This window comes from Pavona decussata, unplaced genomic scaffold (genome assembly GCF_977016875.1).
Source record: "Pavona decussata unplaced genomic scaffold, jaPavDecu1.1 SCAFFOLD_602, whole genome shotgun sequence".
NCBI lineage: Eukaryota > Metazoa > Cnidaria > Anthozoa > Scleractinia > Agariciidae > Pavona > Pavona decussata.
The window spans coordinates 6,794,871-6,817,464 of record NW_028145860.1 but is presented as its reverse complement, the minus strand read 5'-3'; the positions used below and the strand labels follow the sequence as shown (position 1 = coordinate 6,817,464).

Sequence of the window (22,594 nt, the reverse complement as noted above, 5' to 3'; positions counted from 1 at the left end):
GTTCTGGGTAAGCATAGAGGTGAGGTTCAAACATGGCTGCGTTAATGTTTCCAAACATTTCTTTTCCAAAATATATGACCTGACAGGTATAATAAAATTAAAATTTATTGGCTGCTGTTATTGCAGAAAGATGCAGAGTGAAAGTGATTCAGACAACGAGTTTTTCGATGCCCCTGATAAACTTAGTTTATCAGGCTCTTTCTTAGCAGATCTGGGGTAAGTGAAATTTATATTATTTCCATGTACGATAGAACTTTTCAACGAAATCGGTCGTAAATTTCGTAATTGTTCGCTTATTTGCGTCACTTTTCTGCCTACAGCTCTAGGCATCTATTTTTCAATAAGAACTCTAAAAATTCAATCTCAATTTTGTGGAGCAGTTTTGTTACTTTAAGACAATTAAAAGCAAAAAGTCATATAAAAGCAATTGAACGTACGTTTCTAGAAGCTTTCAGTTTCCAAAAAAATTGCCTTTTAATTTCTATTTTTGTCGCAGTTGCAGTTGTGGCTTACTGTGGGTTATCATTTTGTTTCTTTCTGCAGCGAACAAAAGGAGTTAAATGCTGCACAAAAGGTAGCTTGGTATTTAAGTTTTTCAGTTTTTAATCCATGCCACCCAGTCGGACTTTAAGTCTTATTTATAATTTTTTTTATGAGATCCTGGATATGATGAGCATTTTTCTGTAATCATGCACTTTCAACAAATTACACTTGTCACGCCCGTTGAGTCTGATTCTTACAGTTTGCTAAATAAGTGATGTAATCCTTTTGTCAAATGTGTAGCTAGCTGAAACGTTCTTAGTAATGTAAGCTTTCATTTACTAGCTAGCATATCCCTCAATTTACATTTGTGGTTAACTGTTCAGTGAATTGTGATCATAACTACTTTAAGTTTGGTGAAAAAGGTCTATGGTAATATTATTTGTGATCTCTGGAGGAATTTAATATTTACTCTCACTAGTAGGTGAACCTAATCTGGTACCATCATTTTTACCTTGTGTACAAATTGGTCATCTGTTGTTTACTGAAATAATTCAAGAGTGCAAACTTTGACAATTTTTTTGTCAGCAACTACCATTCTGCATCAGCCCATATCACTACAAGGACAATTTAGATGTCAGAGTCACTTTCAAATGTGCACGATGCATTTTGAAACTTTAAGAAACAGCTAAGAAAAAGGATCAGGGAATGAATCAGTATTTTTATCTCAGGTTTGAAATAGAATGGGGTGTTCAGTTGATGGTAGTTTTATTTTTATTGTGGTTGCCTAACAATACATGTTTCTCTCAATCAGTTGTGGCTTTGAAGTCTTTTCTCTTGTGATTTGATTCCATCTTTTGTTGTAAAAGATGGTCATCCATTAATCATATGGTGATAGTCAAAGAGCTTTTTCTGTTTGTGCACCAAAGCTATGGAATGACCTCCCATTACAGTTGAGGAGCAGTGCCTCTTTTAATATTTTTTAAAAGTAGCTTGAAGACGTTTTTATTCAAGTATGGGTTCTGCTTATGATGCATCTTAGTTTTGAATTTACTTTAAATAATTGTAATTGTTAATTTGTTAATTTAATAATTTTTTATTGTTTTCCTTAATTAAGGTTTGTAAAGTGCCTTAGAACATTTGGATTTTGGCGCTCTATAAATTGTATTTATTACTATTATTATTTATTATTATTATGACAGTTCTCAGCTTTGAAAAGCTATGTAATTTATTATAATAATTTATTATAATAGTTTATCTTAGGTTCTGACTCCAGTTCCTCTTAATGGCTAATGTGTTACACTGTTGCATGTTTGCAAAGTAGTACAATCTAAATCTATCCTTATTAATTAAACATACTTTCAATGACATTTGGATTCCATTATTTCATTCCAGGATGTTGAGGAAGTGACAGCTGTGAATAATGAAATTGGAGGTTCTTTTAGAAATGATGTGCAACTTGTAAAAACTGGAACTATTTCAGTAGGTGGTGAAAGCAATGAAGCCAGTGTCAATGAGGCTCAAGGAAATGGCATGGCTTTAAATCAAAATGTCAATGATTTACAAGGAATGTGTACATTAGATGATTCATCTCTTAGCAATAGTAGTAATAACTCACAACATGTTGTTTCCAAAATTGTTGCTGATGGAGTGGAAACCATAGTTGATAGTGACAAGAAGTGCCAAACTCACCCAGGCGAAAGTGAAGCTACAAGTGAGAACTCCTTTCCAGACCAGCCTGGTAGTCAATTGGAATCTGGTCTCTGTGGTGAGAAAAAGACAGTCTTTTCAGTAACCAAAACCTGTACAGATGCTAGTCAAATTATAGCTGATGTTGTTGAGAGCATAGAGCAGGAAAGTGCACCACCAGTGGCACCACCCCGAAGAAAAAGAAAGAAAAAGAAAAGTACTGGAGACACACATGTAAGCATTACTTATCAATAATAATAATAATAATAATAATAATAATAATAATAATAATAATAATAATAATAATAATAATAATACATAATTCATTAAATGATGTAGTATTCTACAAGTGTGCTAGAGCTACATTTTTTATGTAGCTCAAGTATCACTAACTAGTGGTGTATATATGTATGTGAACTGAGACAATCTACTAAGCAGATTTGTTTGGTTGCAAGTAATTCATCAACAATGCGCTCTGTTATTGTATGAACTAATCTATTTACACCTTACTCAAACACAGTTGTTATTTATTTGATTTTGGGTTGAGGGAAAATTGAAGACCAGAAAAAAAGCTGTTCAGGGTGTTATGGGAAGAGGCAACGAAGATGTTTTTCTTGGTATGCTCAATGCGGTATCCAATCTCCATCCACTCCCAAATTAAAACAAAATAATAAATAAATGAAAATCATTTACTTATCAGCTGGGTACAAGTCAGTAACCACATGACAGTTTTTGTAATATCTGCAGTGGTCCAGCTAAAATGTCAAGTTACTAATCTACGGGGGCCGGTTGTTCGAAAGCCGATTAACGCTAATCCCCGATTAAAAGTTAACCAAGGTTTCCAGCCTGCTTGTTAAAATTGTTTTTAAAACCTAATTTTAAGCTAGTGGTAAGGAAAATTCAACGTCAAAACTGAGGGACAAAAATCTTTTTGAAAAATCTTTTTTGTTCAGTAATTAAACTCGAATCAAAGTTCTCGTTTATCTAGGGTTAGCTTAATTGGGCTTTGAACAACTGGGCCCTGGTGTATGTGTTTGCTCCAAAATTGAAATAAAAAGAATGGGTCACTATTCTTGTTCTTAAGAAATGAAGAATTGAAGCATAGTAATTTATGCATTTTTGGAGAAAAATGGCTCAAATAAAGTAGCTGTCATCAACAGGAATTAATTTCTGAAAAGAATAGACTATAGTTCACAGTTTACTTCATATAAATTTGTACTGTGCATAAATTGTTTTTAGTATCAAATCTCAGTCTCAATTTCCTAACCAGTATTACTGAAAAATTCAACAAAATCATTTAGTTTGTTCCTCCTGTAAGTATGCCAAAATGCCCTTTTGCTCTGACAATATAGATACAAAAATGTGGCATTTATAAGTATATGATTTCCCTTAAATTTTAAACCTCAAAAGAAAAAAATGGGGTCACCACACTGGTTTTGCAGGTATTATTGAAAACAGTGATAAATTGAGCAGTTTTTTCTAAGAAGAAACTGGGGCAAGTTTTATGAAAAACACCTTTTCTGTACAAAATGCAACTTAAGAATTTTGTCCTTTACATATGAGTAAGATTGAATAATATTTTAATTAGCAGTTAGCTATAAACCCTGAACATGAAAATTCCAATGTTCCCATCATACATAGCCGCCGTGCATGCACACTGCAAAGTAAAAGGACAACAATAAGCAGACGGTATACTACTTTTAAGGGTCAGATATAATAATTATTATTATATCTATCAGTTGGTACGTGCAGGGTGATAGGTCAATTTTGCAGTCTGTATTCCACTGCATAGCCCGCTAAATTTGAAAGCGCCTGACTAACCTCACAGATATAATCAATGTCTTACTAACCTTGTTTTTTTTGGGGGGGGGTCTGTACTGTAAGTTACGGATTCTTGTTTTTTCCCACTGATTTGTGGCCCAAGCATAAAATCAATAGGAAATACGCAGCCTGTAACTTACAGTACAGACCTTGAACTCGGTTAGTAAGAGGTATTTCTTCTTAACAGGAGAGTGCTGCATTGACACCAACTTCAGAAAGTCCAGGACCAGACTCTGCTGTCTCAACACCAACTGAACACAAGCAAACCAGTGCTGCTGAAGATTTTGCAAAAGTAACTCTTCTCAGCAGTGCAATAACAGAACTGAAATTAGAAACAAGTGAGAATGACAAGGACAACCCTAGCATTCAAGTTGATTCTAACAACAAAGAGATGAAGAATGTTTTAGAAAAAGCAAGCTCTACAGAAGTCATCACATCTTTAACTTTAGATACTAAACTGAAGTCTGGCAGTGTTGCCTCACTTGGTAGATCAGACAGTTATGGCAGTGTAGCTAGCACTATATCAAATGGTATTTATGAGAAAGCAGGATCATTTACATCTATTGCTAGTACACATTCCATGCAGCATCAAACACATGGATCACATCATGGCCTAGTCCGATATAGGTCAGCTTCTGGACGGCCGCTCTCTGACATTGTGAGTACAGTTCACCTTATAACTAAGTCACTATTAAATATCAGTAAGGAAGTAAGTGTCTTGTCCTTAAAGAGATCTGGTTGGATACGCTTACCATTGATCCACATGGAGACTTGTGGGGAGCTGGAGCTACTGTACATGTAGGTCATGTGGTATTACCAGCTACAGTAATATTAAAAGAGTACATGCAAGTCTTCTGTTAAAGAGAAAGTTGGTAAGTTTGTAAGTTGATACATTGTATAACACTGTACAGTTACTCAACTGTACTCCCTTTGAACAGTAAATATTAGATTATCTACAAAGTTACCAAAATTTGATTTACACCATCCTGATGCAAGAGGCAGAAAGCAAATTTTAATGTTTTGGCCACAACCCTTCTGTGCTTTTGTGTAATATTTTTGTGTGTGTTAAAAACACTTTGAGCAGCAGTTGAACTATAACCACCAAAGTGAAGGTTGTAGTTTGACCTTCAAGTTGGTGCCTGGATATAAGAGAGGGACATTTGCGGGGAGAGAAGCTCAAGTTAGAGTGTTTGGATCAAGAGAATTAACTGCATCTGTGTTGTGTTTTGAAGGAAATTTTGGAGCAGGTTATGGTAAAGAATCTTGATACAGGAGAAGCTGTTCCACTGAGTGTTGCTGAGGAAAAGTTACCAAAATGTACAAATCCACTGGCTTTACAGATTATGAGATTAACATCTGAGTATTCAAGGTATCAAAGTACAGTCATTTGTCTGGTATACATTCACCTGTAGCTAAGTGTCTCCTAGAATGTAAAGTGTTTGTTTAAATTAAGAGGGATGGCTAACAAGAGGTAGCACTGTTTAAGCCTTGGTGATGCATAATTAGAAAAAATATTAAACAAAAACCAAAACTTAGAAAAATAGTAAGTCATTAATACCAGCAAACTCTGCGGTTTGTCCAACATGATTATCCAACTGAAAGAGTGGGTAAAGAGTAGAAATTAACACATAATTACACACTTACAAGGATGAGTGAAAAGTGTGACCATGTGACCTATACGAGCCTACGTGTGCTCTTATCACATTTAACTATAGTGAAATTCCCCATTAGTTGGGGGGGGGGGGGGGCAGAAATAGGTCTACAGCCTGCTAGAAACAGGTACAGCCCTGTGTAATGCTATTTGAAATGATTTTCTTCCAGTCGTGTCAATGATCTAAATTTTGACTTGAAATTATACAGTGAAAGCAAGCAACATATTAATTAATTTTACTTCAGAAATAATCACAGCTTGTTCTCATAATCATGCCTTCTAAATTGAACAGTTTTGAATTGGTCATATGATGAAATTTACAATAAATTCTTGATGACAGGCCATCACTTTTTTAAAAATCATTTGACTTGTTTTTTTTGTTTTTAAGCAATCCAGACCTTGCAAGTCAAGATCAAGAAGATGGACTAGAACGCAAAGTTGCCAAGAAAACGTAAATTGTGATTCCTGTGTTTATCTGCTTATATTGGTCATCATACTTCTCAATCAGTGAATTTGTGCACTTTTCTTAAAAAAAAAAACGAGTTGCTTGTTTTTGACAAACCTTTTACAGGAAAAAGCTCAAGAAATTCTTTGGAAAAAAAGTTAAGAAGGCAGATAAACCTGTTAAAGGTTGGTAAATGTCAGTAGTTTTCCCTCTGTCTGTGTGTTTAATGATTCATAAGAACTTTGTATCAGTTCAACATGATTGTGACTCATTTGAAATGCAATTGTGATGGATGATATTTTGTTTAATTATAGTTTAGGAGGAGGGGGAAGAGTATAGAATTTAATATCACTCACTGCATGTGATGAGTAATAAGATGGCCATTTCAGCTCCAACCCTCATTTTAGTTAATTAAAAGAATACATGTATAATAATACTGAGATTTCCTCAAACACAGAATAACTTTTAGAAACAGTGAGACACTGATTACTTTCAAAATTTTGTTGTTCAGTAAGTTTTGAACAGTATACATGTATCATTCACAAATAGAACTTAATGTACAGGTACAAGAGAGAATCCTTCAACATTGTTTTTGTTGTAATTATTTTGCAACAGTACGTAAAGAAGACAGCTCTTCAAGTGATGAGGAGACTCCCCAAGACTCACCTACTCCACTTATCAAGGTCAGTAAACTGTTATAAAACTGTTATCCAAGCTGAGGGAAATTCTGTACAAAATCAAAGGCAAACAAATGCAGTAACAAGTTTTTCTTATGAATTGCTTTCAGATCAAATCAGGCCATGGGAAAGGTCCACCAGAGTTTGAAAAATTGAGAATTTTACAAGACCTTAGTGGAGAACATGTGGTGTGTACTTAAAAAGAAACATTAATCAAAGAGCAAAAAAGTTGGTCTTTTGTATTTATATTAAGGTATCAGCCACCCTTCAGGACAGTCCGCGCGCGGATTGCTGCCATATTTGAGGTTTCAACGTTTTCAAAGAGATATGCTTGAGAGCTTTCTTTTAAAAAAAAAATCAGAAGAAAATATTATTTCTGTCGAAAGATATCGAAGGTAAAAGATTTTTTCTAGTTAATTATGTTAATTGATCGTTGACAAAATTTGTCATACCCGTGTCACATATCAACTAACTTGTCTGTGAACTAGTAACGTGATACCGAGTGCGTGCTTCAAGACAACACGTGCGAATAATTTGTCTTCGTGTTGTTTATAGCCTTCAGTATTCTCCGTGGATATTTAGCGTTTGCTTCGGTGAAAATGCCGCCAAAAAAAAGAAAAGGTCGTGTCCGTTTTCGTCATCGAAACCGAGAACGAAAAAGAAATCGAAGAGCGAGTTTGACAAACAATGGGCCGCAAAATTGGCAGAGAGCGACAAAGGCTCAGTTTATCGTCAAGAGAAGTGGCTGGAGTAGTTGGAAAAACAAAAATGCTACAGTTGCTGCGAATGCAAGCCGCTCCCAAATCCAGCTAGAAGAGACAGAAGAAGAAAGCCAATTAAGCTCAACGACCCCATCTGCTGATGGAACGTGGAAAACAATAAGCGGTCGAGCCATTGCATCGAGCGAAAAGCTGCTTGAGAAACTGGACGAGTCTGTTTCTTGTCGATTTTGCCAGGGAAGAGTCCAAGTCATGGAAGATGCAGCGACTAAGCATGGACTTGGTTCTACCTAGAGAATCCAGTGCGAGAATAAAAGCTGTCCGTCGCACAAGACAAATTCTGTTTTTAATTCTTCCGAGAAGAGCAGAGCGTTTGAAGTAGACCAGGCCTCAGTTCTTGGCCTTCGAGCAATCGGCAGCTTTGCTTTCGTTCGTGTTGATTTGGCACTGGTTTTCGGCATCTTTACCAACCTACTGTAGCCAACATTTCAAGAAATAAACACAATATATTTTTATTGCTACATGAAAACCGTATTGTTGTTTGTAAATTAAACGATTACTATGCATGTACGTTCACTTACCTCAACAAATTTTGTCTTTTGTCCACACGCGGTGTAATTGAACTGACTGGAAGCAAAATAATTTATATTTCCCGCTGCCTTCCGCGAAAGTGTTTTCCTGTTACATGTTACCTGTCAAAGTCCTATTGTTAGAGAAAATTGATCCCTCTCTGATATCAGTCAGAATAAACATTTAGGTGTTATAATCTCATTCCAGGTAGGATGCCGCCAAAAATGTATTTTCCATTTTATCTGCGAACGCAAATTTTGCCGATCAGCTCGTACATTTTGAACTCCAAGTCGGCAGCCTTTCAATCAATTTCGCTAAAATTTGGCCAGAGTGATGCCATATATCTCTTCTACAAAACCGTGTCTGCGAATTTTAATACTCCTTGTGATTTTAAAGCTAGAGCTTTTTTTTCACAGGGAGTGTTGACTTATTGCCTTCCCCAACTTCATTTGGTAATAAAAGAGAAACAAACGCACTTGTCAAAAATCTGAGACATGGTTTTTTAGTGGAACATGTTGAGAGGCGAATGCGGTGTTAATTGTTTTCTTCCGTTTATTTCCGGCGGGAGTGGAACATGATTTACAGAGACGTGTACTTTTACACAAAGCGTTCCAATTTCGAAACACATGAGTAAATAGTTTTTGTTAGTTCAAATCCTTAATCTGGAATTATTAAGCTTTTAAAAAATATATGGTTTATAGGGGTTTTTATAAAAACAACTAACGCTACAGCGATCCGCGCGCAGACGGTCCTGAAGGGTGGCTGATACCTTAAGCAGGGCTCAAGATTAACTTTTTGGCTCACTAGCCAGACTTGTCATCTGCAGTTTCACTAACTTGTTTTTTTGTTTTGTTTTTTGTTTTTTTGTTAGGGGGCTGTTTGGACAATTAAATTTACTCTCTGTGGTAGACTAATGGTAAGTAAACTTTACAGTAGTTGTTAACAAGTTCTTTCCAAAGGACAAGGCAATCAAACATTAATTTGATCAGGAAATTCAAAATCTGTTCGAATGTGCTGTTATAGTAACTTTATCTTGTGTTTCCTGTTATTTTTCTTAGGCCACTGCAGGTCAAGACCACATGGTGGTAGGTTATTGTAATGGTAATACAATAATTATTATTAGCATACCTCAGTGACCGACTATCGCGTAACACGCAATCTGATTGGCTACACAAGTGCCGTCTATCGATCGATAGACGGCAGTTTGTCAGAGCGCACGCGATTTAGCATGCATCATTGCACAAATATATCAAAATTTATGAAATAAAAATATTTTTTTGCTTCATAGATCGATCACTGAGGTATGCTAAAACAATTAGACAGCTCGCTCTCGGTTTCTATCGCCTTTGATAGTTGGCTCGGGGCTTCGCCCCTCGCCAACTATCAGCCGATAGAAACATCCAGCTCGCCGTCTAATTGTTAAATAGAGGTAGGGGGGAGGGGAGGATGAGAACAGGTGATTGCATGGTAATGGCACCTGAAGCGGCTGCTATCAGTCCACCCCACCTACTCAAAACTTGTATGAGGTGAAATAGACTATTACCAGGGTTCTTTTTCTGTTCAGTGTTTCTCAGTGCTAGTAGTAAACCTATTTTATTGCTTGAAATATAATTGAGACTTAGCCTTGACATACCTTTTATGTTCATTTAGAGAGTTTGGGTACTAAAAGAATCGCAGAGTTATTTTGAGGAAATGAGAGCAAAATTTTCTAAAACAGGTAAGACTTTTTTGATGCATGTAGGTAGGTTGTGCTATTTGGAAATCAACTTTTAAGTGGAGTAAAACATGTTTGGTGAGATATTTGTTGTTATTGCCAAATGATTTTTTTAAGGTGGCAGTTCATCATCTAACGTTGAAGAAAATTCAGAATTCACAGAAGGGGAAGAGACGTTAAGATCAAATGAAGAAAGCATAGGAGATGAAGTGGAAGGGAAAACAGGAAAGGACGAGAATGAGGTCAGTCTTGTATTCTCTTCTTCAAAATAATGTGAAAGTGTAGTGCACTTTTTAAGCAATTTACCTGAGGATGTATTTGCTTGACACCAGTGTTCACGTTTATGCACAAATCATGTGTACATACGCATAAAACGTTCTTGGGACGTGCAAACATAAGGCCCGTTACATCCTTGGGACATACAGAATTAAGTTAAACTCAAATGAAAATAAAAACGCAGAAGAAAATATGAAAGAAAAATAAATATTAAGTTACCAAATTGTACAAAAACAATCTTACCCTAAAGGACATAACTTTAATCCAAGAGAAGGAAAGTAAGTGATTGAAGACACATACATACAATTCAATGTGGCAGTCAAAATAGATTGGTACCAGACTTTTTCTTTTTTCTTTTTCGCGCCCTTTTATTTTTCATGAAGACGCCATCACTAGCATAAACATGGTGAGTTCAGGGCAGAATAAAACATTATTTGAATAGTTTGCGGGTGGAAACAGGAAACGTCCAATAGAGAAAGAGTCAGAAGCTTCACCAAAAGAGTAAGAAAAGTGAAGAAGACAGAAACCCAGAGGGAAAGACGGGCAGTGGAAACAAAGAACGAAGATTTCAGATGAAGTGCCTTACCGAATTTAACTGGTTATATACTGTCCCCGGAACTGATGAAGAGGGCTTTAATTCCAATTCCTGTCATATGCTGTGCAGAATTTGTATGAAACACAAAGTAAAATTGCCATTTACAGATGTGCGATCAAATCTTGTATGTCAAGGTGATTCATGTCAAGGACATGTCAAGGCGGGAAAAATGGATGCAATGGCGGCAGATTTCTGAAAGGCAAGTGAGAAAGCTGCAGAAGTTTTCAAGGAAAGCTTGATTGTACAATTGAGAATTATGTATTCGTTGCGCAAGGCGGAAGTTGCTTCCAGTAAATATGAAGCGCTTGTGCATCTTCAAGCTGAAAACCAGTGTCCCGTGATTTCAATGAACAAAACCTACACCCATCATAGTTCTCATCAAGAAATGTTCTGTCGGACATGATTGAAGGAAACCTTTTAAAAGAATATTACAAGGTAGCCCTTTTATAGGTTTACTGTGTGATGAAAGCTTCAACATCGCTGTTCTTAAGGTGGAGGAACACAGTTTTCTAGTATACAGGTGTTGGTAAACGTTATTTGCAAACCACATACTTCTGGGTGCACAAAATTAGCATGGTGCAAAATTAACTTGAAAGGAATGTACTTTGTTACCTGTTGTTGAATTAGGTACCACTGCCATGACAGCGCAGCGGACCATTAACCCTCCACAAATAACAGGTTTCCTTTATTTTAAGAAAATGCACCCGTTAGATTTTGTCCATTATTTTGTCTCCAGGAAAACTCATGAAATACTGACATGGTGACACTGCTTCCGTGTAATTTTGACAGAGAGATCTCTCCCATAAAATATGTTAGTTTTGCACTTAAATGTTTTGTGAAGATAATGTTTTGTGAAGATAAGATTTGGTTTCTGTTTGTAGGCGAGTTACTCTTTTAGAGAACCACTGTTGCATAAAATTTCACGGAATTCTAAGAAGCATTTCCTTAGAAAACAGTTCTTTTCCACTAAAACAACTAGTCACAACTTTTTGGTCGAATGTGCATGCATGGCTTTTAATTCGGTTTTCACAGCAAAGAAGTAAAACTTACAAAAAGGCTTAGCTCTTCCTGACCTCACTTTCTTCACTCGGTGATAAAACAAAAAAGTTTTGCAAACGAGAAACTGGTTTATTTTAATAACAAAACTCAACTTTGTGATCCACTGATATAAAATTGAGGGATCACTTTATCGCTAGATGCCGTATTTGCTTACCACAAACCCGAGCGTGCGCTTGATACCGTCATTAACTGAACTTGTAAAGCGCGCCCAAAGTGTGTTCAGACACCTTAAGCGACTGGTGTTGTATGCAAGAGTCCTTGTTAATGGGGAAGTGGTCACAAAGTTTCTTTATAACCTAGCTGTGGAGGATGGCGAAACTGAAACAATTTATGAAGCTATCACTGCATACCTCAGTGAGAAGTCTGTCAGTGTTTCAAAAGTCATTGGTTTTGGGAGTGATGGAGCTAATATGATGATAGGTTGTCACATTAGATGGTAGTGAAGATCAAAGCTGCTTCCCCATTGAGTGCTTCATGGTGCATGTCCACTGTATAGCACACCGACTTGCCCTGGCTTTGTCACAAGCTGCCAATCATGTAAATGCAGTCAAGAACATTCAGGAAACTGTAGCTAGTGTTTATAAGTTCTACAACGATGCCCCTGTGTGCTATAATACTCCTAGAGAAATTGAAGAAGTTCTTAAATCTTAATGCAGTAAAACTATAGCAACCAACACCTGTGCACTGGTTGTCTCTTCACCAGGCTGTTGAAGCTATTTACAGATGCTGGCCAGCCTTGATTACATCTCTGGAGCATGAGAACACTGCCCGAAATAACACAGCAGCAAGAGGTATCGCTAGGGATGTCAAAAACATTTGAATTTTTTGCCATTGCAAGCCCGTTAATGGATGTGCTACCCCTCTTAACAAAGTTAAGCCGCTATTTTCAGAAGGGTGAGGTAAATTTGTCAGTGGTTAAACCTATGATTCAGTCAACAATCCAGTCTCTACAACAAGTCAAACAGCAACTGGACAATGAGACCCTGAGGACAGTTCATTGCCCTGTCTTAAAAAGCTGGTTAGTGCTGTTGCTGGTGGGTCATACATGGATCAACCCTTGACAGCGACTGATGGTTAGAAGGTTCAGTTTTTCTGCCATGGCAAACAGTTCATTCAAGTTCTTATTGACAACCTTAATAAAAGATTCCCTAAAGATGCTTTAAATGCATTGACCTCTCTTGATGTCATACTAAATCCACAACTGCTACCCAGATCTGCAGCAGACTCTCTCAACACTGTTTTTGAGCCTTGCAGAACGGCAAAACAAGTAGCAGATAGGGAAGTGGCACCTCTTATTGATGCAACTGAGGCAAGGCGAGACTTCATGGAATTCAAGTTCTTGATTAACTCACACAGGGGTTTCAGTCTACTAATCTTGCAGAATCACAAAGACATTTTCCTGGCATTTTACACCCTTGGGACAGTGGCATTATCAATACCAGTGTCAAGCGTTCCCTGTGAGCAGAGTTTTTCTACTCAGAACCGGATCAAAAGCAAGCTCCACAACCGGCTATCCTATGAAGCTCTCACTCCATGTTTCAAATTTCAATTGAAGGTTCAGACTCCACAGAATTTGATTACGCTCAAGCAGCAAACCTTTCTCCAAAAAAGAAGCGGAGGAAGTGAATTAGAGCCAAAGTACTATTACTTTCCTCGCAATCACAAGTATTGTAAATCCCAACCCCTACATGTAACTATTGCAATCTGCCAAAATTAAATATTTATTTTGCAACAGCACGTTTTCTTGCGTAATTAAATGAGATATAAGTGGCAGTTACATCGGGTCTCTTGCAGTGATTAAACTATTGTTTGTGAAATATGTCATGCATTTTAATCATTTGTATCATTTTGTGACATAATTCTAAATTAAGAACAACACAACTTGTTTTCCCAGGCAGTAAATTTATGAGGATGCTTAAAAATTGTGCAGGACTAAAATTTTGAAGCTGAGGGTCCCAGGACACTTTTTTTAAAAAACCTTGTACTGTGCAAACATTGCTCAACACTAAAACACCTTTGGTAGAAAACCAGGCAAATAGCTGGTCATAGTTACCTGATGTGCCCTATTTGTGAAGCCCAATCTTCTTAACAGTTCATGGTTACTTGTGTTTCAGGAACCTGCAGCAGAGGCCACTGTTGAGGAGGACCTGGGCCCTTATGTAAAAACTCCTCTGTGTACCTACTGTGGACACACTGGTGATGTCTTGGATCTGTCTTGGTCAAAGGTATGAGCATAAACATATGACATGGTCAAATGCTTTCTGCTGGTAATACAAAATTTTGTTTTTGTCAACAGAATTGATTAGGTAAATTGGCCTACGTGAAAAGATTAAAAAGCTGGCTAGCTCTTTGTGGGAGCATACCAAGGAATTGTGGTTTGTGTGCTGTGTAAAATTAGTATGATCAGTGGAGCTATGCTATTGGTGGAAACATGATAGTGTGAAAAAACAGGAGTTGTGTGGAAAATTTGGGGATTAAGAGAGCAAATTTGAAAGATAATGTTTGCTCTAAATTTTTCTGGCTTTGCTTTGCATTACATAAAAACCTGTGCAAGTGTTACTTCCAATAATTATTAAGTTTACTTCCTTTAGTCAGTTTTACAAAATGATACATTTTTTAACTGTTTCCAGACATGCTTTCTTAAACTCCTGAAAGAATTTTGGGCCCAAAAAACTATTTTAATTACGAACTAGTACTGCCTGTCACGAGAAATTTTATTTTTAATAATTTTGAAACCTAGCACATTGAAACGTTCAGATCCCTGGAGTTAGCTTTTAGTAATAGTGTTTTCTTTTTTTTTTTTTTTTTTTTTTCAGAATTACTTCCTGTTGTCTTCTTCAATGGATAAGACAGTGAGGTATTAATTGAAATAATTATTATTATAATTATTGTTCTTTTAGCTTGCTGATAAATGTACTAAAAATAAAATGAATAACAGTTATTATTATTAATGATAATGATGATTCTGATAAGATCTAGCATAATTTATGAAATACAATAGGCCTTATCACGGTTTTCTACGCCATTTTGACGGGTAGGCAAACAGGCTTGAAATAACAGTGTTTGTATGGAAATCTGATGTCAAATAATTTTCATAAAACGTCACTTCTGAAAAATTCATGAATTGGAAACTTTTGGCGCTAGGAAAAGGATTTTAGGAACAAAATTGGAGGGATGTAGCTGTGACAGAAAGCGTCCAGTCGTGTTGTGAACTTTCCATACATTTCCCTGTATTTTTTCCCGCGAACTATTTTTAGTTGCAGCTCACGGCTGGTTCGCTATACAGACAAATGTATGGAGAGTTCAAAACACGACTGGACACTTTCTGTCACAGCTACATCCCTCTAATTTTGTTCTTAAAATCCTCTTTCTAGTGCCAAAAGTTTCCAATTCATGAATTTTTTAGAAGCGATGTTTTATGAAAATTGTTTGACATCGGATTTCCATACAAACACTGTTATTTCAAGCCTGTTTGCCTACCCGTCAAAATGGCGTCGAAAACCGTGATAAGGCCTATTAATAATGAAAATAAAGAATTCAAAGTAAAGGAGAAAACCAAATGTTTTGAAGTCATCATGACTTTATTTTCAAGGTTATAAAAATGACAGTTGGTGAAGTAATTTATGCCGGAAAAAGTGTCAAAATATATTGAAGTGTTCAAGGTGTTAGTTATTGACAGTGCAGAATTTACACTGAAAACTTTGCCACTATTGAGTCCGACTGTATGTTCAGTTTTGATAATGATGATGATGATGATGATGATGATGATGATAATCTGTATACAAAGTAAATCCTGCTTGAAAACGATTCATGTACTTTTTATCTCTTCAGGTTATGGCACATTTCTAGATCTGAATGTTTGTGCTGTTTTCAGCACATTGACTTTGTTACAGCTATATGTTTTCATCCAAGGGTAAGCCATTAGTTTTGTGTACACTTACTCAAATAGAGGTGTAAATTACTTGCAAGGTTTGGGAATTTAGCCAAAAGTGACAAAGTCAGAATACCAGACAAATGTGGTTTGGTAAACTGTAGCCACTAAACAGGGCACTATGGTTTCAATGGTAGCAGACATTCCCCCTTATCTACCAAAATAAGAGGTGAGCCCAAGTACATGTATAAGCAACCACAAAATTTGTGATTGTACTGATTCCAATCATACAATAAATTAATCAATCAAACAATAAATTATCCCAAATTGAGTGGTACATTAAATTTCATGGGCAATGATCTAGCCAAGCCATGCAATGCCAAGGTAGAGTAATATGAAATGGCATTAATAGTAGCTTAGTGGAGGGGCTTGACTGGAGGACAGCAGAGATGTTAAATTGAATAAAGATTCACAAATTAATGGTACAGGACTTCAACTGATAGTGGCAAGTCTGGACTGGGGGATAAAAGAGAGAGTCTCCACTCTCTGGTCGGGTAAATACTGTACCATTAAAATATTGTTTCATTACATAGACCACCTTAACATAGTGAGAAGTGTTAACTACAGCTTAAGGGAATTGCCTCCTAATATAGATATTTTCGCACAGTTTGTGACTATGGGAAAAGTAGATCTTAGCAAGCGCTTTTCAAATCCAAAAAGAAAATTGGGGGAAACCATGTGTTTATCGGAGATATTCACGTAACATTAATTCTAAAACAACTTTAAAAAATAGAACCATTTATGGCAATTTCTTTCCTTATTGAAGCTGAATTAGCTGCAAAATGCAATTTTCTTTTCAGATTCCAGTAGCCCTTAGTATTAAGTAAGGCTGGCTTTTCCTGCATAGTTATAAACCATGCAAAAATACCTTTGTTCTTTTAAAAGAAACCCAAGTTTCTCAGACCTTGTTAAGATGCACAGAATGTATGCACAGTAACAGATTGAGGCACCATCCTTTAAATGAATAGAAAATCATTTTTTTGTCTAAAGAATCCAGTTTTTGTTTTTACTTTTCATGGCTACTTTGGGGCTGCCTTTACAGTGTGAGTACTTGAACTATACCACTTAGAAGAAAGTTAATCAATCACCTTGTTTTTTGAAAACAAAGAATTCTGATGTCGTTGGTTAACGGACCAAAAAGATTCAAGTAGTTAAACAATACATCTGCGACAAAGTTCGAAACAACTGTGAACTTGTGGACCCCTCAGGAAATTGTCTCATTTTCTGATTGGTCAGTGAGAGTCCTTACGTTGCACTCGAATGAATGTTTTTATTTACAGACTGTACAAGTTTGGAAAATTCATTAGCAAATGTTTTGTTCTAGAGACTACAATGTTATTGGTCTATTTACCAACAACTTCCAGATCTTTTGTTTTCTCAAAATGTTGTGATTAATTGACTTTCTACCAAGTGGCCGGGGTCAAGTAGTCACACTGTAATAATTTTGGGTAACTAATGGCATTGGTGCCGTGCGTTGCAGGATGATCGGTACTTCTTAAGTGGCTCACTGGATGGTAAAATCCGATTATGGAATATTCCAGACAAGAAGGTGGCTCTCTGGAATGAAGTGGAAGGAACTGGTAACTAAAGTCATTACTAACCTGTCAACTACTCTTTGGTAAACAACAAGTGACAGTGGCTCACTTGCTCACAACTGCTTTATAACTTTGAAATGAATTTTGTAACGATTGGAAAGCTACTTATAAGAGAACTTGTGACAAAAATCCCAGGAAAGGGTGCAATAGGCAAAAGTGATAGGATATGGGAACTATAAATGGTAGTAAGTGCAAGTTTGTTTTTGTTCACCTCATTAGTAGCATTCAATAAACTGAAACTCTCGTGACCTCCTGTTCTTTTGTTTTTGTTTGATAGGAAGTAATCTAATTACTGCAGCTAATTTCTGTTTAAATGGAAAGTTTGCTGCAGTGGGTACTTATGATGGACGCTGCATCTTCTATGAAACAGAGGTAACAGAAGGCATACCACATTCACTGTTTTGAGCAACTTGTTGATTAGCAGACTCCTGGGGTCAGGTAAATCATTCTATCTGAATCCTTCTCTCTATTTTGTTTTCAGAGACTCAAGTATCATACTCAGTGGCAAGTGCGACCCTTGAGAAACAAGAAGGCTCGTGGACGCAAGATAAGTGGTATTGAACCCATGCCTGGAGAAGATAAGGTGAACTAAGTACAGTGTTTTGTTTGTCTTTCACTTTTTACCCTCCCATGCAGTCATTTTAATGGGGGTTGTGTTAACCTTTCTGGAAGAGGGTAATACAACTTCCCTAAAAGGGACTGCGAGGCTATTCATTTTGCAGCTCAACATTTTCTTAGTCCTTGATTGTTTATGTATATAATAGCAATTTGAGTACTCGCCTTCATAGGTGACCACTTCTTTCATACGATCTTTTGGATGTTAATAAATTTATTGTCATCATAATCATCACAATCCTGGACCTCTTAGGATGGACCTCATGGACCTTTTAGATGTCAATAAATTTATTGTCGTCATTATCATTACAATCATTGACCTCTTATTAGTGACCACCTCTCTTCGCACCAAATTCTTTTGCCATTAATGTTAGCTCCTTATGATGAGTAGTTTTTGAGGTAGTTTGATTCCAACCTGTTTACTCAAGGTCATTGAAAGTCACTGGTAGCACTTTGGGGGAATTGAAATGCCTTCTGTATGTCTTATCATTCAAAAAGTTTGTTGTAAGTTTACTTTTACTTAACTGTGTTTTTCCTCACTTAGGTTTTAATTACATCAAATGATTCTCGGATAAGACTTTATGATCTCAAAGACAACTCACTTTACTGCAAGTACAAGGGTTGTGTGAATACCAGCAGTCAGATTAAGGCAAGCTTTAGGTAAGTACCATGAATGTTCTTTCTGTGTTTTAAGTGCATCATAATAAACGAAGAACTTGTTTCTTTTAGTTACATTAATACTAAAGATGGTCGTAAAAATATCCATTTCAAACTCACTGGGCCTCTCATCAGTTCATCAGTGCTAAGGTGGAAATATTATATTGATATGATTGTGCCGAAATGGCCTCGCGCGTTGCATAAATTAACACACTTTTCCTCTTGAGACCTTCGTAATACACATAGGTATTGAGCATAGTATTTATACGCCCTCCACACTTATAATCGTTCTCTTATGCGTTCATGCCCCGAGAGGTCTGTTCAGAGTTTCCCTTTTGCCCCTTTCACCTCTCTTGAGCGTCGGAAACCTCCATCCTGATGCACTTCTTCATATGCATAAAAATTATTTTTGCCCATATCTTAAAATCTCCGCCTGTGCCATAGACGTACAGCATAACAATGAAAATTCTTCTGCTGTCTGGTATCATGGCAAGGTCTTGCCATTTTATTGAGGTAAAGGGGCGTAAAGTAATTTGATGCAAAGAACTGCAAGTTTGATAAAGGGTTGCAGAATTCTGCTGTCATCTTTTCTTGTGATGATCTTAAAGGTGTTTATTTCACTGATTACTTCACTGGTTGTTTTATTTCAGTCATGACGGTCAATACATAATATGTGGTTCAGAGGATCATTTTGTTTACATTTGGAGAACTCAACACGGATTTCCGTCTTCTAGAAGAGACAAAAACGAGTTTTACGAGAGTTTTTCTGGTAAGAAAGTAAAAGTGCTCGGTCGGTAAGATAACTGCTTGTAACCATGATACAAGGTAAAATCTTAGTCCCAATGGGAACAAACTTCTACCCTTTACCGTGACGTTTGAGTTAGGATGCTCTGGCCACCGAGATAACAGAGACTGGTTATTTGTGGTGCACGTGAGTCACACTTGTGCATCACACTGTTAGGACGAGCAATGTTGAAAATGCCCAGTGTTGTGGTAAAGGGAAACATGGTCAGTTCTGTCATACTGCTAGTAAACTGTGCTCACTTACCATGGTATTCAACAAGTCACGGCTTATTAGGGGCATAGTTACTATGTTAGGAGAAATCAACGTGGTATTTTGCGTATTAATATCAAACATTTTGAAGAAGACATGTAAAGAGGAAATCGCTGAAGACGCGGTTCAACACCTCTTCCAACATTGCACGACACGCCGTGTGTCTGCCGCAGGAATTGTTGTACTCCATATTGGGTACAATTCTGAAGTAGAATGATTCAGTTTTCAGGAACTGTGTTTTCGCGGGGTTCCACGGAATGTTGCACCGTGTGTCTCGGCCATTAATTTAATCCAGGATTAGTACCCGTTTTCATTTCTGGATTTTACTTCATCTTTGTAGGTTGCTGTAAAATCTTTCATTCAACATTTTAAACTAAAACTTCAAATTACCATTGCCAAAGCTCTTTAACAAGAGAACAGAAAACTTACTCTAACGTCAAAGCCCAAGAGACTAACCTCTTGATCTGTTACTGTAAGTAAATTCCCCATACTAACTATATGCTCGTTTCCTTCTTTCCCAAGCCCACGCAGTTGTGGTTACAGCCGCAATGTTTGCCCCAGTCCCCTGGTTAATTGTTCCACCAGACTCAAGCTGCCAACTTGTCACCACAGAGGTGCTGGTGACTGCTGACTGGAGTGGCGCCATCAAGCTTTTTGTTAACAGATAACACTCGGATGTTTGTGCCTGAAACACACCCAAGGAGTCTTCTTGATGATCCCATTTGACAACCAAAACGAAACCGGTGTAAGGCCTCCTTTCGCTTCAAAGTTTGCCTAAAAAAGAATCAGGGCAATATTGTTTTGGAAAAACTGGCAGACAAGCAGTACTGCAGCAAAGTACTGTATAATAATCACTTCCCACTTTCGTTTGAACCATATAACACACTTCTCAAAGGTTGGCTTTGTGGAGAAAGGTTACCTACAGAATGCCATGAACTAAAGCTTTGTGGTTTTTGTAACGTTTGTGAGAGAAGCTGTATTGGACTGTTGCTACTTTTCCATAGTCAGAAGTAGAAGAGCATTGCTATGTCAATAAGCTTAGTGTATGTTATACGTTGCTACAGTGAACCTATCTTCCACGAGTAAGTCTCGTTTCAGCTTTGAATGCAAAGAATGCGGGCGTTTTTTTGCGGTGAAGTTGACAGGGAAAATCTGTGGCAAGACAGCTGCACCACAGATGTGACTAGTGACAGTATATAAATATTGATATGGAGGCCAGCCAAACAGTCAGTGGGCTTGGGTCTTCACCTTAATTACTCCAAGTGAGCATGCGCTGAAGCTTAGCTCTGTAAAACGTATGCAGGCTTAGAAAGCGCTTCAAAGTTAAATGTTTAAAAATGCGTCTACTCCATCATGGATCAAGTTAATTTACGTAGTAGGTTGTTGAAAAATCATTAAGAGAGTGGAGCACGTACTTCATTTCTTGTGCTCGGCAGAAATTTTTCTCATGGGAAATGACAAATTTTTTACTAAATGCCCCCCAAACAAGGAAGAAATTAATACCACAAGCGCTTATTAGATCAGTTATGGTAAGTAACTTTATCAACTAATTGCATAATGTCATTTGTTTTTGGAGGAATATTCAGTGCTCAGTAAAGTGTCGAGTAGCTTACCTTCGAAGTGCTCGTGCAATTTGATTGGACGGTAACATCAGGAAACTGTTCGCGTTACACGAGGGTTTTTTGTTCTCTGACAGCGTTCGGTTTCGGGAATTGGAGCGAATATACTCCAATGCACCCTCTGGTAGCGACTGATCCACTACGTTATCCACTTATTGTACAGCGGGGGGCCAGATGTTGAAATTTCTTGGAGAATTTTAAGTACCCGTGAAATTATAAAAGGTTACTTAACATCCATCTGAACAATTAAGTTAAGGATAGAATGCAAAGATACAATTAAAAGTAAGTAGTCCTAGTTTCCAATTGGTGGAGTGAATCTATTTAAATAAGAATTATTCTTGTGTGACCTTGTTGGCCTTTTATTGTGAATGTATGAAATCATCCGTGTGAGTCTGCCTAAGGTTAATGCAATTAAAGGTTTTACAAAAATAACGTTTATCAGTTTCTTCTCTTCTCCACTTCCTACATTTTCACACCTATTTCTCACACACCATTTCAAACATGACAACCACAGAGCATAGTCTGCATTCAAAATTAGTTACCATCCTCTTTATTTCACATCATGTCATTATAGGAAATCTACTGTAATATTTAAGGGGCGTCAAATATGAAACAACCTTCCGACAGCTTTTAAAAGCGCCAATTCAATTTACACCTTTAAGAAGAAAATTAAGAAGTATTATGATTAAAATTGATTAGTTGTCAAAATATATATATATTGTCTTAGCTTTTCAATACAGACCTAAATTATCGATTATAAATAATGCAGCACAAATATTGTAATAGATGCTCTCCCCTTTAAGCCCACAAGGGTTTGTAGAGAGCTCCTGCTCCGTAAGGAATAATTACCATAGACTATATCGTTGTAAACGTACAAAATATCTTTATGGGCAAATAAAAATTGATAGGATGATTGATAGTCATCTGCAGAGCCACAATAATGGCAAAATTAAATTTATGGTGGGTGACAGGTGGGGAGGGGGAGAGCGACAGTCATTCAACTCTTCCGTTTAAATGCTCTTAAAATAATGATCATAGCTCAACCTAAACTTAACACAGAACCACGTGGATGGAAATCCCGATCGAATGGAAAATAATAATAATTATTATTATTATTATTTTTATTATTATTATTATTATTGTTATTATTGTTATTATTATTATTATTATTTTTATTATTATTATTATTATTATTATTATTATTATTGTTATTAAAAAGTGCCAACATGTAAGCAGAGTGATGGAGATGGAGCAAGACACCTTCACGCCACTTGTTTTTACTACCACAGGCGGAATGGCAGAGGAATGTAAGAGATACCACAACAGACTAGCTGAACTACTCGCCATTAATAAGGGAGAGGACTACGCCAGCACCGTGTCTTGGGTAAGACCCGGCTAAGAGTAAAAGTATCCTTTGCTATCCTCCG

At 36.9% G+C, this 22,594-nt stretch overlaps 1 protein-coding gene and 1 pseudogene across 1 annotated transcript; both read left to right on the top strand.

Annotated features, from left to right (window-relative positions):
* Positions 1-7: 7 nt before the first annotated feature.
* On the top strand, positions 8-21,599 carry LOC146449748 (WD repeat-containing protein 44-like). The gene is made up of 22 exons (XM_085101606.1): positions 8-216; positions 544-574; positions 1,876-2,403; positions 4,178-4,648; positions 5,223-5,359; positions 6,030-6,092; positions 6,213-6,271; positions 6,702-6,769; positions 6,874-6,951; positions 8,924-8,968; positions 9,111-9,137; positions 9,703-9,769; positions 9,884-10,008; positions 13,811-13,921; positions 14,513-14,553; positions 15,528-15,609; positions 17,108-17,207; positions 17,500-17,594; positions 17,704-17,805; positions 18,382-18,497; positions 19,145-19,263; positions 20,071-21,599. The coding sequence occupies exons 1-22, from the start codon at positions 131-133 to the stop codon at positions 20,214-20,216; spliced, it is 2,697 nt and encodes an 898-aa protein (XP_084957732.1). The 5' UTR covers positions 8-130; the 3' UTR covers positions 20,217-21,599.
* Positions 10,745-13,801, top strand: LOC146449749 (uncharacterized; annotated as a pseudogene).
* Positions 21,600-22,594: the final 995 nt, after the last annotated feature.

What these genes read in the sequence shown, in the direction of transcription:
- LOC146449748 (XM_085101606.1), top strand. Translation starts at nt 131, where the DNA reads ATGCAGAGTGAAAGTGATTCAGACAACGAGTTTTTCGATGCCCCTGAT. An exon ending in CACCTACTCCACTTATCAAG is followed by an intron (nt 6,770 to 6,873) that starts GTCAGTAAACTG and finishes AATTGCTTTCAG; the next exon opens with ATCAAATCAGGCCATGGGAA. An exon ending in TCAATGGATAAGACAGTGAG is followed by an intron (nt 14,554 to 15,527) that starts GTATTAATTGAA and finishes TTATCTCTTCAG; the next exon opens with GTTATGGCACATTTCTAGAT.